Source organism: Cicer arietinum, chromosome 7 (genome assembly GCF_000331145.2).
Source record: "Cicer arietinum cultivar CDC Frontier isolate Library 1 chromosome 7, Cicar.CDCFrontier_v2.0, whole genome shotgun sequence".
NCBI classification, from domain to species: Eukaryota; Viridiplantae; Streptophyta; class Magnoliopsida; order Fabales; family Fabaceae; genus Cicer; species Cicer arietinum.
Window position 1 is genome coordinate 16,232,281 of NC_021166.2, and position 18,020 is coordinate 16,250,300.

The window sequence follows — 18,020 nt, forward strand, 5'->3', positions numbered from 1 at the left end:
ACGAGCTAGCATTCAGATTCCCCCACCACCAATTTTCTCCCTAAAACTCTCTCTTCCCATTTTTGTACTATCTACTAACTTTAATTATGTTTCCATTCTCATATCACCAACATTCTTCTAACCAATTCTTCATTTTCTTACTTATCCTCGTCTTCACAGGTGTGTATACTAGTACATACTCTCTTCCATCTATTTTATAAAATACAAACAAAAGCTAACATGATTATTTTGAATGAGTCAAAGATATATAATAATAGTTTTTGTGGCATTCTTAATTTACAAAACCAACGAAACTTGAAACTCTGTTTGAACTTGATGCAGGGGTTACAGTTTCAGCGACAACATTCACATTCGTCAACAAATGCGACCACACAATATGGCCAGGAATTTTAGGAAAACCGGACATCGGAACAACAGGATTCGAACTCAAAAGAGGAAACACACAAACTTTTCAAGCACCAACCGGTTGGTCAGGTAGATTTTGGGCAAGAACCGCTTGCAAATTCGATTACTCCGGTCACGGTACTTGCTCAACCGGTGACTGCGGTTCTGGGGAAATTAACTGCAACGGCAACGGCGCTACACCACCTGCAACGCTAGCGGAATTCACTTTGGGAATTGGTTCGCCGGATTACTATGATGTTAGCCTCGTCGATGGTTACAACCTTCCGATGATTGTAGAAGCTAACGGCGGTTCAGGTCGGTTAGAATTAGTTTTAGTTAGTTATAGCCAGTAACAACTAACTTTTAAATAGTATAACTAATTTATAACAAAAAGTGTTTCATGGAAATTCAATTTGGACAACATGCAAAATTATGATCAATTCGATCAAATAGATAATTAATTTCAATTATGTTCAAAATTATAGTAGATAATGTGATTAATTGTATTAAAAAATAAGTTTATAGATATGATTTCTATATATATATATATAATTAACTTTATAATTTATGTAATTAAGGTATGTGTGATATGACGGGTTGTGGAGAGGATATTAATCGGAGGTGTCCTTCGGAGTTAAAAGTGGAAGATGGTGACGCGTGTCAGAGCGCGTGTGGTGCGTTTGGAAAACCAGAATATTGTTGTAGTGGTGTGTTTGGTTCACCTTCAAGTTGCACGCCTTCAGTGTACTCGCAAATGTTTAAATCTGCGTGTCCTAAGTCTTATAGCTATGCATTTGATGATGCTACAAGCACTTTTACTTGTACTGCTGCTGATTATACTATCACATTTTGTCCTTCTTCTCCAAGGTAAATTAATCTTTTCAATTCATAGATAAACTCTTGTGTATTTAAAACCAAGCTTATATCTCCATATTTTGTTTTAAAACTATTCTTTCTATTTATTGGTGGAACTTTATCACAACGTCATCAATCACATTTTTTTTTATATTATCCTCTCTCGTTCAATCTATTGTATCTTTATTTATGACTAAGACATAAAATGGAAGAAAATGTTGATTTTAGGATTTTGTTTGTTGTGTAGTTTGATGTCTTTAATGAAGAACGGGCAAGGATCAGTTGAACAGGCAGCTGTAGCAACTACTTCATGGATAGCCAATATGGCAACAGGAGCATCCGCAAGAATAAACCAACCATTTTCAGCTTCCATGTCAACTTTTTTTGTGGCTATCACTTTCATTCTTTCCTATTTAGTCTATTAGTCTCCAAAATTCGTCTCTAAATTATATTCCGTAAAAATTACATTTTTCTAGTAGCTTTTTTGTTTGTTTGTTAGAGTCACGTCTCATTTGTATTTTCTCATACCCTTGTGACATAGGAAAGGGTCAACAAGACAACAACAATATCTACTTGGTGTAATTAACATATATTATCATTGTTGAATTCTATGTGAATTAATTATAAGCATTTTTGTTAAAGTTGTTTTTGACTTTTTCTTTATTCTTTATATATATGGCTTATTTATATTTCCAAGTGCGTGAGGAATGACGAATATTCCAATCATTGATATGTAAAGAATAATATGAGAAATTTTATGGTATAATAAAAAATAGAATTTATATTATTTTATTAATTATCGATGATTTAATTTTGATAATAACAAAATATGTTAATTTTTTAATGTATTATAAAAGTTTCTTAACAATAAAGATTGTTTTTTTTTTTTTTATTATTATCATTAAAAACTAATAAAATACCCATGTATCTTCCAATGTATTATAGAAGAATAAAGATTGAAGATTATTTTTTTATTTTTATTATTATTATTATTGAAAACTAATAAAATACCCATGTATTGTGTACATCATTATACTTAATTTAAATAGTTTAATTTTTTTTGTCTTAGAAGAGATGATAAATTTTATCATAATTAATTCACACAATTGCAATGTCCAACCTAATAATATCAATATTTACTAATTGAATTAGAACTTAAGAACTAAATATTCTAATGTAATACAAACAAATATTATTTGAGGAGAACTAAAAAAAAAGTCGAGGAAGCAAGAAATTAGAGAAAAGTGAGACATCTGATAAAATATATGATGAGAAAGAAACAATGGAGTTGTAAAAAATGTATGATAAAGGTGTATAAATATATTTATTTTAAGAACATTATCATTTAAATGAATGAGACATATAATTAAATATGACTTTAATTTTTTTTTTTCCTTTTCCAAATTTAGGGTAGAGGCGAGATGTTGAAATCCGCCTCTCATATTAATGAAGATATACATTTATTTATTTATTTTATTTTTATATATAATCATTTGTTTTATTTTATATATTTTAAAATTTAATATCTTTTTAATTAAAAAAATAGTTATTTATTATTTTATTAGAATCTAATAATTTTAGTTTTATTATATTAAATTTTTTTTATAAATATTAACTTTAAACTTTTATTTTCTATATACAAAGCCATGGGTGGGGTCATGGTGGAATTAATATCTATTCCACGTCCTTATTAGGAATTAAGAGTGATTTTCAATTTTTTAAAGAGTATCTATTTCACATACTAAGTATAAGAAAGAAGACTCTATTATCTATAAATAAAAAAATAAAAAAAATTAATAAGAGAAACGAAAAATCATGGGTCATTGTCTAAAGTAGAACAAATATAAGTCAAATATGTTATTTTAAATTCAATTCTTTAAAAAAATATTAAGAGAAATTTCTATATTTTGATGATAGAGTAATGAATCTCTCAAGCTTCTAATAATAGAACACTTTATATAGAAGAAAAAATAGCAATGTAGCGATTTGACTCAATTGATGTGTAATGAATGTTTTATTTTGTCTTAACCCTTAATTTTTCAAGACTAATTAAGAGTCTTGATAATTTGAAATTTTGACTATGAAATAAATAAAGCTTAATAAAAATAATTCTCTTATCAAAATTGAATTCAAATATTTTTGATCAATTTAATCTTCATTTAAACTCGTAAATCATTTCAGCTCGATCACTCTATAAATCTTTATATATAATACCTTGAATGATGAAACCGTATGATGAAAATATGCTAAATACACTAAACAATTAAATATTATTTAAAAAAAAAATAAAAAAAAAATTGGTCACTGATAACCTGCTAATACTTCCCACAACGCAAAAAGTTGTCATTAAATATTTAATAAATTTATATTTATTACTTTATTTTTTTTTAAATATAAATAAAAATTAATAAAAAATTAATTAATTTTTTGATTAATTTTTATTTATATTTTGAAAGAAATGAAATATGATTAAACAATGAATACACCTCAATGCAAAATTGTGACAAGCTCGGGAGATATAAGATATTTATTAATTAGATATTTCTTGTTGGTTTAGAATCATGCTTTTAAAACTTTTATTTTTTGAGATAAATCATGCTTTTAAACTTTGCCATTGACTGTTGGGTTGATTAATCCATTTTTCTAGAAAAAGTTAATCTTCGTTGTCTTTACGATAATCACAGACAAATTGCTAGAATAAGGTATTTTCAAACCTTTTTGTAAATGTCATTACGAAGTAATCCACGTTGTTTTTAGTGCGAGCAAAAGTTAAGTGACGAAAAGGAAAAAGTTGAGAAATTGAAGTAAAAATTTAATATGATAAGGGTGGTTGTTTTTGTATTTTTTGATTGGTCGAATCGATAAATAATTACTGCTCATTCTGTCACTGTTTCATAACAGTTTAATTTCTATGTATAATTGGTAAAATGTCTTATCTTGTTCACAAATTACAATTAATTACTTTTAGGTGTAATTTTAAAAATAATTATAATTAAAATTAAATATTTTTAGTGATTCAAATTTTTTATATTAATAATTGATATAAATTAAATCCAATATATAATTCACGTTTGAGATTTCATTGTCTCTAACTATAAGACCATTTTCAAAATTTCACAAGCATTAGCAATTTTTTTCTCAAAAATACCCTTGTTAATTTATCATTGAGAAACATAAATTTATTTTCTCTCATATATATATATATATATATATATATATATGTCAAACTTAATATTGTGACACATTTGATAATTCTTTATTGCATATTTATTTTATAAAATTCATCATTTGATTAAAAATTATACTCACATAAATATATCTATAAAATATGATATTAATATAAAATTATTTGATATATCAATTAGATATATCAAAATTAATTAGTTTAATAAAAATTTATAAGATATTAATATTGATGTATTTGTTGATAAATCAAATTATTTTAAATTAATATCAAATTTCATAGACGTAATTTATGTTATAATAATTTTTGATGTAATGGTGAATTTTGTAATATAATTATGAGATAAAAATTTATTATAGATGTCATATTTTAAGTTTGAGATCTAGTATCAATTGATCATGCCTCTGTATGTGTGTATGGATGAAAATCAGTTTATTTCATACGTAACTTTCTAATGAGTTAGCTCATAAAAGATAGATTTTATTAATTTATTATTATTATTATTTTATTGATATAATATATCAATATTAAACACATAAAATTTAATATATGCTAAATTACATCCGTGGTCCCTTAACTTAATTTCAAGCAAAGTTTTAGTCATTTATCTTTTTTTTTTCTTTTCGATTTAGTCATTTATTCCTAACAATATTAAATAAAGTATGAAAATATGAGTTTATTTGAAGATTTGCGTTACGAATTTGATGAAATTTGTATTATATTGAAGAATATAATTAATTTTATGAGTTTTGATTGATTTTTTTTTTTGAATTTTTGTATAAAAAAGGATATCATTGTCGAAATTTTAAAACATAAAATATTAAATTGTCACTTAAAATTAAAATAAAGGACCAAGTCGGGAAAAAAAAGATAAAAGACTAAAACGTTACCTGAAATTAAGTTAAGAGACCACGAATGTAATTTAGCCTTTAATATAAATCTAAAATTTATAACTATGAATTCTAATCATCAATATTTGTTTATATTTTTTAATAGTTTATTTAATAGACAAAAAAAAAACTTTATATATATATATATATTATATATATTTTAGGCAAAATAAGTTTTCTTAATTTGATCTTTATTTTATTTTTCTCCGCAAATTAACCCTTTAGAACTCATTTTTATTATTTTTTATGTAAATACTTTAATTTAAAATTAATAAATAAATAAATAAATAAATAAAAACAACCGAGTCCTTGTATTTTTCAAATTTTTCAAAATTAAAGAAGTTACATTATTCTTGTTGTTTTTGTATAGTGAGGTGGAAATGCAATAGCTATAAAAAAAGAGAGATTAAAATAATATATAATAACAATCAATAACTCTTGCTCAACCAATTTACTCAACATTTCTAACATCACTTAGCCATCAATAATACGCAGCAAAATGATTTAAAAAAATGAATTAATACACATTAGCAAGATGATTTTAAAAAGATGAAAAATCAATTTTAGTCTTTCAGAAAAATTTTGAGATTCAAATTTATTTTATATAAAAAATAAAGATAATTTTTAGGCTACGAAAAAATTAAATCAGAATAACGTAATTACTACTTTCTTGACGCTTTGTTTGATTAACGATGGAAATGAAAAAAAAATAAAAAATAAGTTGATTATTTAATAGTATGATATAAAAGAAAATCAAAAGAAATTATAAAAAAAATAATGTGTATTAATCAAATGACATAAATGTCTTTAAGAAAAAAAATTAAATATAATTAAAAATATATATTTGTTACAATCAAAAATTATAAAATATAAAGAAAAAAATACTAAATTAAATTGCGTCTTCTTTTAAAAAACATAATGACATAGCTTAACAAATTATTATTATACTAAAAGTACTATGACTAAATAATTTCTACAATTGCAAGCAGATGATAAATTAAATAGACAACAATAAAAAAAAATTAAACTCATTTAAAATTAGAGCATATATATACTTAATTAACTTAACTGAGTCACATTTTGTAGGTCAAGAAAGGTCAAGTACTTGCAAGAGAGTCTCAAAGACTTGAATTTGGACACCAATATTATTTAATTCCTCTCAGCCATGCATTAACTTTCAAACAAGATCTATGATCCACTTTCAAGTTTTTTAATATGTATATATCTCATTCTTTTTAAATAAATAAAAAACTAACTAACTATTATATTTTACATTAAAATATATATATTAAAATGTTTTTTATTTTTATTTTTAAGATGTCGTATTATGAGAATGCGATCACATGACAAATAATTTTTTACTCTTAATTTTTTATTTAATTTTTTTAATAGATAATCGCCAGGATATAAGCTCCTATTAGAAGAAAAAAAATCATCATTCAGGTGATTGCATAGGGGAGATACAACCTCTTGAAGTTCCAAAAAAGTAGAACATTTTATTATATAAATTTCAATGTAAGGTATATTGTTCAGTGTTTTAAAAAAAGAATATAATAATAAATAAATAAATAAAACCCACTTTCAAGCATTCAAATCATGTAAATTTTAAAATTTAAAGAGAGTGAGAGCGGAGATAAGAGCTAAGAGGAATTATATTTGCAAGATGATGAATAGAAAGACGAAATAAAGTGGCAAAGAAAAAATACTTGGATGAGGATGGTAAGAGAATGTGTGATTTTATTCTTTTTATTTTTAAAAGTAGGGACTATAAAATAATATTTTATAATTGTCAAAGAGTGAGTGTGAATCACTTCAAAATTAATTCTAATTGAAAGTTAGAATTTAGAGTTTTTACTTCTATAATTAATTTTGAATTACTCTGAAATTTATTATTTAACAAATTTTTATGTAAATATATTCAAATATAAATTAATTTTTATTTAAGTTAACTTTAATTAAAATTAAATTTACAAATTAATATTAATCCAAAATCAATTTCTATTCAAACATTTTCACCATAGCACATTTCAACACCATCACTAAACATTCAAAAGCTTAGCTATCATGCTCTATATGTGAATAGCATACATGAGATGAGAGACATATATAGTTGAGAGATGCTATAGTTTGTGGGCTTTTTCTATTCTGTGTTGGAACATTTTTTACATCACATGTTGGGTTCTATTTTTAAATGAGTCAAAATAAAATTTAAAATTGTAAAATTAATTTTGACATGTTCGATTGTTTTTTAGTATAATTATTTTACTTCTAAAATTGATTCTAATTTAAAGTTAAAATTTATAGTTTTTAAATTAAAATGTGATTTTTTCACTTAAATTTGTTGTTCAACTACCTTTTATGTATATATATCCAAAAACAAATCGACGCATATATATATATATATATTGAAACATAAATCATACATTTAACCCAGTTTTTTTTATTAAAAAAATACAAATTCTATTCATTTAAAATTAATTTTTGAATCAAACGAGGGTAACCCAAATTGCCATCCAGTAGTAAATATGGATGGGAGTGAACCATCTTTCACTAAAATGGGGTTTGAGATACAAAGAAAGAACATGAACAAAGTATAGTACAAAAAAAGAAAAGAAATCAAAATCTAGCAACTTTTGGTCCCAAGATAAGATAACAAATTAAAGTCCAATCCTTATTGGTTGTTTATCACTTTCCAGCTTCAACTTTTCCTTAATGTTGTTTATGTACCCCAAAGGCAATGTGAACAAATCCAACAGGTCAATATACTAAACAATACTTATTCAGTGCACATGCAAAGGATATATAATTAGCACAAAAGCCTAACCGTTCCAAGAAAATTTGCAATAACAGCAAAAGGCAGCTTCACCGTTAAGCTGTTGTAGGAGATATTAGCCCGTTTAACTCTTGCGAGATTTTTATCACCTTTTTAGTTTCTACCTCTTTGGTGCCTTTAATCCTATTCGGACTTTATTGCTAGGAAGACATTACTCTCCTTTTGGTTTTTATTTTGGGTTTTAACTTAACTCGATGTGTTAGTTGTAGCTATACTAGTTAGAGAACTTGTGCAACGTATAATATTGGTGCATCGCCATTAGTTGGAATTGTTTCAATAAAAATTGCAACTGTGTGTAGTTAAAAAATGAGATTGAAAATGAAAATCTTCAACTGAAGCTTAAATTATATAGTATTTATGCAGAACTAGAGTTTTAACTCTTCCCATGACAACATTAGTGATCTTCCCTGAAGACAAGATTAAGTAATACCTAGATTTGAGTAGGTGCGAAAACCAAGTATTATGATAAACCTATCAATGCATTCCAATTCTCAACTTTGTATTTGGATTAGGATAATAGTAGGGAATGGATTTAATAGATCAAAGTGGGAATAAGGGGGAGAATATGAAGGGAATCAAAGTGAGGGTGTAGAAGGGTATAGCTATTATGAATCCTAGTTATACTTTATACGGCATTGGTACAATATACATGTAAAATATATGATGAATTCTTGAAAATTCAATATAAAATATAACCAAGATAAGATATCACAGATACATAAACAACAACATTTACATAGAAGCACAATATTTTACCCTGATTTGTGGACAATATTTTCATATTAATAATCATGAAAACATAATTGTTCTATAAAAAAGAAAAAAAAGACCGACAGATCGTTGATAGTTAACAGCTTCTTAATATCAAACTTAGATCAGTCACTTTCATGTTTATATGCATCATGAATATTTTATTGTAATTGTAATAATCATGAAAGTATAACAATCCTAAAGTTCAAAACTAATAGGTTGTTGATCGTTTATAGTTACTTGATATCAAATTGAGGCACTTTCAGTTTTATATGCATGAAATATTCAGTGGTGGACATGCTTCTTGGATAGAAAACTCCGTCAAAGCCAATTGTGTAATATTGTCGAACATAGCCTTTGGGGGATTTTGAGGGGTGCGAGAACCCTTTCAATAAATCTGAACTTTTTAATTTGAGTGCTTTTTTCACCCTAAAATTACTTAGGAAGTATACTCTTTAGTAATAAATATAAGCAAAAGTCAACGTATTTGATCTAAATTGAGTCAAATACATATTATTTTTGCTTATATTTATGACCATAGTACTTCTCAATAAATACAGTTTTTATGTCATTCAAAAGTATACTTTCATACAAGATGGGGATAAAAGCACCCATTTATTTAGTATTAGTATATACTATTATAACCAAGCATGAACTGTCTTAGGCTTGTCTCTGGCCCCCAACCTTTTCTACGAGACACTACTAGACCATCCCTTTTTAGAAAAAAAGGAGGTGAGAAAATTTGAGAAGGGTACAAGGAGACATTCAGACAAGTCCAATAGACAAAGCAACATATGAAAATTAATGCTAATAGTTGCTTCCGTAATAGCTAAGAATCCTAAGCCATGTCCATACATAATTTCATTCCAAAACAAAGCACATCTCATTACTATTAAGAATAGATACAAGAAAAAAGCATCAATCTTCCACTTGCATAAAATTCTAGTTTAATTGAACTAAATGCTATATCTTTTGACACATTACAGCTTCATCCCAATCAGAGTTGCTTTGTTTACTCAATGTACTGCTCTTCTAAAAGCTTTATACTTTAACTATGATGCTTAAATGAAGATAAGGAAAACTTTTTTTGTCAAAAGTAGCAGTGCAAAACCATTAGCAAATCAAAGCAACCGTCACAATAATAAAACCACAGCCAATCCAATCCATACATGATTCATCTAACCTGTCATTTTTTAATTATAAACAGGACACACTTGTGCAAGCATTTTAATCACTATTAATAATTTATTAATTATACCACATGCAGAAGCAGCAGAAATATCAATTACTTTTTTTTTCTTTCTTTTTTCTCCTTTCTTTCAGGTCATAAAGACCAAGTGGGCTAAAAAAAGTTTTTGATAATCCTGGGTACTTTTGTGACAGATATTATGATCTTCACTTTTGAGGTGAATCGACACATCTGCCTCACATTCATTTGAGCATTCGTCGATGAGATTAGTACTGTCTATTGAAGATGTGACCCCAACAAATCATTACATAAGCGCGTGCAATTGATAAGTAACTGCACTAGACATTTACTGTGTTGGAGGAATAGATTTCTACTTATCTTTAACAAGAGTCAACCAATGAAAGGTCACAGGCAGAATGTCTGGAAGAAAGTTCAAAGGGTGATTCTGATTAAGAGTGGATAGCAGTGACCTGTCTCATAATTGGGCCAAGAGTCTCTATCTGCACCATTCAAGAACCCCTCATGACGTTTCCAGACTTCTTTGTCATAGTTCTCTGTTACACTGAAATGCAAGCCATGTTCTTTAGCCACCTCCAAGAACAGGTCCAATGAGTTGCCTCTTTTCGGACTTAAAAATATAGCCTCAGAAGATTCTTTTTTTGATAACAAGTGTTTGACAATTCGAGCAAGGTCTCTGTGGAAATCCTTAAAGAAAGTGCTGTCAAAGTAGCCATTCAATGTCTTCATATAAAGATAAGATTAGCATAAAGACTGAAACAAAAGGAAAGTCAAGCTGCATGCGTGTGAATCTGCTGATTCATTGTGGATATAATATAAGTTTGCCTTTTTTCAATAGCATATTCAACATGGAAATAATTTTAGTTATCTGAACATATCCAACTTTAAAATTTGCATCTTCTAAAAAGTTAACCAAAGGAAACAGAAAAAGTAACTTTGTAGACCAACCATAACATGAATACGAAAATTTGTTCATCTAAGTAACTTTGACACTTATATTTATCAAAGTTATTAATAGAAAATACTATTGGCATGAAATAAGATCTTCCAGTAAGTAAGAAGTTACAGGCTTACAGCTATGTCACTAGAGTTGCAAATCAGATTTTCATCTAAGTTGGAAAAGTATGCAAAACATAGAACAATTGAGAATTCAAATAAAGATCTTACCAATCACTTGCAACAATGATATCAAAAGTGTCTGCAACACTAGAAGTATGTTCCTGATTCCAGTGAAGCGTCATAGACTTCACAACTGTATCCCCAAATGCTCCAGAGTTAGCTTCAATGTTACGCTGAGTATCTGATTGTCATGGAATATTTAATGAAGCATATTCTCAAAAGGGATAATATTCCATAAAAACTTAAGAAGAAGAAAAACAGACCCTTAGATACTGTGTTGATTACATTGGGAAGAGAAATCTCCCCCATGAAGTACATTACAAAGTGACAAATGTTAAACAGGTAAAACAGTGTACACCCCATAAGCAGTTTAAAAGAAGCTATAGCACACAAGCAGGGATTAATACCAACTGACTACATTTGTTATTTTTTAATCAAAAAAGAAAAAGACAACATATCCTGATTGTACAACTCTATATGGACTGTCAAGATTAGACTTACATATAACCAATCTATGAATCAATCTATCTGCACACACACACACATACATTCATACATATATGAGACAAGATTAAACAACACCAATTTTCGTTTGTAATGACTAACGTAAGTTTTTTAGTGGTCTTTTAAGTAATGATGGCATCAACAGGTACTATAAAATTAGATTTTACACATATAAGGCACCTAACCTCCACTGTGAATAATAGTTTAATAGGTGGTCGCCAAATTCTAATCCAGTTGTTTCATGTTTATCACGAAAAGTACAAAGGGAAAGAAATGAAATTTGTTGAAATTTATACCCAGAAGACATTATTTTTTCTTCCTTAGATCCATTTATGGAAGAAAAAAAAAGTATTGAATTCTTGCAACATGGTTAATTATCTCACATCAGAAATTAAGAAATATTATTATCATCAATAACTACAGCAAAAGGATACAATCAACTACTTGTGGATTTCCATCTGAGATTACTACCTCCGATGCCTCAGTAACAGCTGCAATAACAAATCCAGCCAAGCCATATCCAGAACCAAGTTCAATAACTTTTTTAGACCTAAAAGAAATCATACCAGTCTGAGGTCACAGAAAAATAACAGTCAAAATGATGGTAGCAATACACAGACGAACAATGAGGTAAATGAAATAATAGTTATTCATACCTGAATATATCTGTATGTGACAAGCAATAATGAGCAAGAACATCTTCTGACGGCCAATTACCTGCAGAGGAAATAATGAATTTATAAGCACAAACTGTAAAAATAAAAAATCCTGAATAGAAATTGATCAACTAAGTTGTTTCATTCAAAATGTACAAGAAACTGACATCTGATTCATTTTCTTCTAAGTTCTAACTATAGCTAAATTTAAGTATTTCAAAAATAAACTTTTTTTACATCAGAACATTTAGGCAAAAAACTAATGCTCCCTATAGTGAATAAAAAAATTCAATGGCAAATAAAATCTTATTCTATTTGCCATAAAATATGCCATAAAACAAATTTTAAAGAATAACCTTACCTACATTACTATTACAGAAACTTTAATCAGTTAGAATTAGAAATAAAGCTCAGTTACAATAATGCAAATAGGGTGATTATGGTTATACAATATCATATAAATATAATAAATAGGATAATGTTAATCTTTGTTGGGTGTGGGTGTCAAGGTGTCTGTACGAGAGACAAGTTTTGTTGTGTCAAACACACAGATTTCATCACTTGCCTTTCTCACTAAACATGACATCTAGAGCCTAATAACAGCCAGGATGTTGATCCATGACTCCCAGTGTACCCACTGTCCATTGGTGCCAATTTTTTTTCTCCGAGAAACTGTGTTTTCTCCACAGTTTTTGGTCTCCACTATCGTGTAACTCATTCCAGCAACCCAAAAGTTCGCTCCAGCCACTGATAGATTGTTTCCAGGCCGCCATATGCTGCTGTCCAGCAACCTCACCGTTAGATGCACCTACATGAGACAGATAGTGTCACAGCCTTAACCCTTGTGCAGACACTTTCAGCCATGTGTGGCTGCTCTGTTCGGGCACTGGGCAGCCATCAGTTGAGCTTTGGTTTCGTGAACTCCTCTACATAGATCATCTTCCTTTGGTTCACTTAGTGCACTGCATCGTGGGATCGCGTTCAAGCTACACATACTTATTCTTTCTGTTTGACGCTTCCTTCAGTGCATTTTGCAGTACCCATTGTGACGATGGGCAATAGCTTTCGAAACCTCCCATGACATATCCACTAAACCTACACGAGTGGTTATGATCACATCTTCAAATAGGTTGAGGAGCATCGGATTAGGCTCCACTACCTCTATTGCACACACCGGTAATTTGTTTGCTTGTATTTCCAATCATCATCTTGATTATCGGGTCCAAGATAGTGCCACCAATCACATCTCTAGTAATAAATACTTTCTCTCTAAACTCCCTCCATCAGGTTATTTTCACATTGTTACCTTAGTTAATGGTTCCCAAACAGAGTCTAAATGGGTGCCCATCCTCTCCCTTCTCTTTTGGTTGATTCTGTACTATGTTTCAAGTTTTCCAATAATTTACTTTTTATTAGCCGCTTAAATTGCTATCCTGATTGTATCATCTTTCACTAGAGATTTTATTTTCTTAAAGGATAAAAGTTCAGGTTAGATGATTGGCATTAGATAAGAGTTTAAGCTTAACGGCCTCTACCAACTTACCGACTACCTTGGCATTGGCAATGGCATAGATTCCCCCTTCTAATGCATGCTGAAATGAATTGGGCCATCATAGCCTGACAAAGTTGCAGCAATTAGCACAAACCTAGCCCAACATTTCCACTCCATCTTGTGAGTTATGTTAACTCAAAAAACATACATAGTTTGTTTCCTAATTGAATCTATAGTGGAATTGGTCTCCTTTTTCCTAGTCCATTATGATGTATGGGTTCCTAGTCATACTGCGTCAACTTTGGGGTTTAGATACTTGCTTACATTCAATTGTGACTAATCAAATTTTAGATGGTTATTGTTTATGAAAAACAGGTCAAAATTATTTTCCAACAATTTTACCGTGAGATAGAAAACAAAGTTCAGTGTTGCCAGTCATACCTTATGCATTGATAATACTTGTGACTACTTATCTCAATCTGTTAAAGCTTTATGCAGCATCCCATGGCATTCTTCGCCAAATATCATGCGTTCATACCACTCAACAAATAGGGTTGCTAAATGCCAAAAGCGCCAATTTATTGAAACAACTGCACTACTAATCCACTTAAATGTTCCTTTTCGTTTTAGGGGGATATGGTTCTTACTGCGTGTTATCTCATTAATCAAACATCATTCTTTATTCTTGATAGCCAAGTACCCTCATTATGTGACCCCCATTATATGTTATACACTTATACCTCATCAGGATTTTCCCTCTTAACACTTGTGTCTTCGTGTGTACTGGTTTTAACCATAATCTCACAAATGTGCCTTTCTAGGTTACACTCGATTTATCATTGGTATTCTTCTAGTCTTTGTAGGTATATAGAATCAATATATGTTAACTTCTTTGAGTCTGAATGGTGCAGAATTGCAGATATGTTGCTCATGGTGAGTCTTCAAAGTAAATTCATCATCTTCGTTAGTCTCTATATGGTCTCTGGTAGAACACCCCAACATAATTGAGGTCTATGAAAGAAGAGAAAGAAAAGGAACAGAAAGGAGAGGTTTCCAAGGGTAACCAACTACTGAGGTGGAAGATAAGATTAATAGAGTGAGAATAAGATGCAGTTGTAAAGGGGTCTTAAGGGAAGAGAGATGGTAGATCAGGATGGTAACTGCCTGAAGTCACTGTTATCTTCTTCCTTGGTATTTTGCTGCATTCTTGTATTTCCCAGAAATCCTGGTCCAAGGGGTGATTATTACTTTTGATATGAGCCTGATTTTGTCCAATAAAACAGTGTTTTGTTTCTGCTTCTGTTATAATTTATGGCTTCTATCAACTGGTATCAGAACTACCAGTCTATTGTGTTTCTATCAACAAGTGACAAGTAATTAAAAGGAACCTCCATAACCCAAAAAAATAACAACAAAAAATCAATGGAGCAAAGGTAACCAAATTCCACTGGATATCTACTAGGGAAACCCTTAAAAAAGGCCATGTGATTTACGCAGAATAGAAGCCAATCACCTAATCCTAAAACAGCAACTAAGACAGAAAGACCTTAAAACATGTGGGGTTGCACTCCAACCTAATACACCAAATTTAGCATATCATTAAATGCAATTGTTTCAAGTCCTAAGAGAAAGACTTCCCTTCAATAAAGAATAAAAACTTTGATAAAAAGCTTGTAGCTCATGTGTCACTTTATTCTGAACTGTGCTACTACACTAACAATATAATAGCATGAATTTTTTGCCACAGTCTGAGTCAACAATGATGATAATATTTTATGCAAATACTGTTGGTCCCTATAAGCTTAGAAAAGAAAAAAATATAAGATTCAGTTATGAGTTGTGAGGAGGATGGTAAAGAAACTTACAGACAAGCCCAGTGTTGTCAATGTTGTATCTGTTGCATGTCTGAAAATCACTGAGGTCAGGATGGTTGTCAACTCTTTGTCTGCATAAATAAAATATACCAATAGATATTGTTAAACCCAGAAACTTTGATGAAATGTGATTGTCATTTACTTCTACATATACTAAATGAAAGATGTGGTGATAGGAAAGGCAATCCATTTACAGAACGTCTGTGTTTATATTCGCAGAATTTACTTTCCAGAAAAAAAACATTTCCTAATTTCAATTGTTTGTTGTTACTTGTTAGATAACAAGCATTCTGCTTACTGAAAAATGCAGGTGGTTTACAAAATTAATAAATTACTAGAAAAACACACAAGCACGTGAACAAACAAAAGAATCCCAAAACCAACTTCAATCTCTTTTGCAAAAAATTATAGTTTTCACCAGTTTCTTCATGTTACAAAAATAGAAAACAAGGGGATATGAGGTTGGCTTGGTGGGTGGGGTGGATGAGTTAAGGAACAGAATGATAAGGAGGTTAGGGATTTCAATTCCCACCCTCGGCATAATTCTAACAATACTAACATAAAATTGACTGTTTCAAAAGAAAAAACGAAAAAAGGAAACATACATTTCACAAAAGCATGTTATCTTTTAATTTTCTATTCCCTATTTTCAGTTTGAATTTGACTATTCTAAACTGAACTGTGGGTTCAAAGGTTAAAGAACTTTAAAGAGCAAAGTAAAGAATATCAACAATTAAACTGAAGATGGGTCTACCGATTGAACCGCGAACTGGCACCATCTATGCTTCAATTTTTCGGTTATTTGAGAGGTTCAATCGCGACTTTGTCCCAACCCGAGAGGGCTAATGTAGTGGAACCATGACTCCAAGGTCGTTCCTATTCTATGTCCAGTTCGGTTTTTACAACATTGTTTCAAAGGGAATAATACTCAATGGTTGATTGTATTTATGATTTGTTATGCAAATTAGAGGAGCTAGATGCTTTCAGTTTTAATTACAATTTCACATTAAACAAAAGACTAAAGAGTGAACACCAAACAATGAAAAATACAAAACTAACCTCAAAAACAGTTGAGGAGCGCCAACAATTGGCAAAGTGTAACAAACTCGAGCATCTTTAGTGGAAGAACCGTTGCATTTATTTGAACTGCGTTCACCGTCGACTACACGAGAGGGTATCAAGTTGAATCCATGAGTGGTTCTTCTTGAAATGCGTTTGATACTAATTTGAGATTGCTCGTCTGAAAATATTTGGGGCGGAAAAGAAGATTCAATAGAAGCATTTTGGCAATTAAAAGTGTTTGTGGAAATGAAATGAAATTACCTGAGTTTGGAGGAGAGGGTTTAGAGAGAAGAGCTTGACGAAGAATTTTCCATCTTAAAGATGAAGCTTTCTCGTTCGTTCTGTTTTCCATGTCCACTCTTTGGCTTTGATTTCGCTGACCCAGGCATATACTATCTTACCAATTTTGCTACCTACACCCCCTAAATTACTACCCACACCCCCTAAATTACTACCCACACCCCTAATTTTTTTTTTGAAACCCAAGGTGCTCTTCCCTTTCTATTTCATTCTTCATCTTCTTCATTAACCTAACTTCATTTTCTTACTCATCATCTTCAATCACCTTCCTCATCTTCATCCTCTTCTTCATCATCTCATCATCTTCATCTTCTTCAACATTTTCATCATCTTCATTCAAGTAACCAACAATGTTGTTGTTTATGTGTGTTTACAATGTTGTTTCTGGGTTTCTTTTCATCTTTATCGTTTTTCGAACTGTTTCCAAACCCAGAAGAAACTCGGAAATGCAGGGTGTACGTGGAATGAGTTCAAGTAAGGTATACGTTAACTCATTTCATGTAAACCTACGGGATCAGTTCAAGTACACTATATAGGTTTCAAAGCAATGAGTTCACGTATATGTGAACTCAGTTAATGTAGGCTTTATTTTATTTTATTTTTTCAATTATGATTTTGTTATGCAAAAATAATGCGCACAATGTTTACTGACAGATAGAGTCATGTTATAATTAATGAGGAGGGTCGTCATGTTAGATCAACCGCTTACGCACGGACTTAGCGTGCTCAATGTAAACCTACGTGATCAGTTCACGTACACTATCTCGGTTTCAAGGCAATTAGTTCACGTATGTGTGAACTCAGTTAATGTAGACTTTATTTTATTTTATTTTATTTTTTCAATTATGATTTTGTTATGCAAAAATAATGCGCACAATGTTTATTGACAGATAGAGTCATGTTATAATTA

General features: G+C 29.9%; 2 protein-coding genes across 2 annotated transcripts; one reads left to right on the forward strand and one right to left on the reverse strand.

Moving 5' to 3' along the window:
* On the forward strand, positions 1-1,880 carry LOC101495175 (thaumatin-like protein 1). Its single transcript, XM_004509308.4, has 4 exons — positions 1-159; positions 322-699; positions 963-1,251; positions 1,487-1,880. The coding sequence occupies exons 1-4, from the start codon at positions 87-89 to the stop codon at positions 1,662-1,664; spliced, it is 918 nt and encodes a 305-aa protein (XP_004509365.1). The 5' UTR covers positions 1-86; the 3' UTR covers positions 1,665-1,880.
* A 7,027-nt stretch (positions 1,881-8,907) lies between these two features.
* Positions 8,908-17,232, reverse strand: LOC101495712 (calmodulin-lysine N-methyltransferase). The gene is made up of 7 exons (XM_004509310.4): positions 17,072-17,232; positions 16,808-16,988; positions 15,740-15,819; positions 12,383-12,443; positions 12,161-12,276; positions 11,271-11,403; positions 8,908-10,803 (listed from the first exon to the last, which is right to left on the reverse strand). The coding sequence occupies exons 1-7, from the start codon at positions 17,160-17,162 to the stop codon at positions 10,518-10,520; spliced, it is 948 nt and encodes a 315-aa protein (XP_004509367.1). The 5' UTR covers positions 17,163-17,232; the 3' UTR covers positions 8,908-10,517.
* Positions 17,233-18,020: the final 788 nt, after the last annotated feature.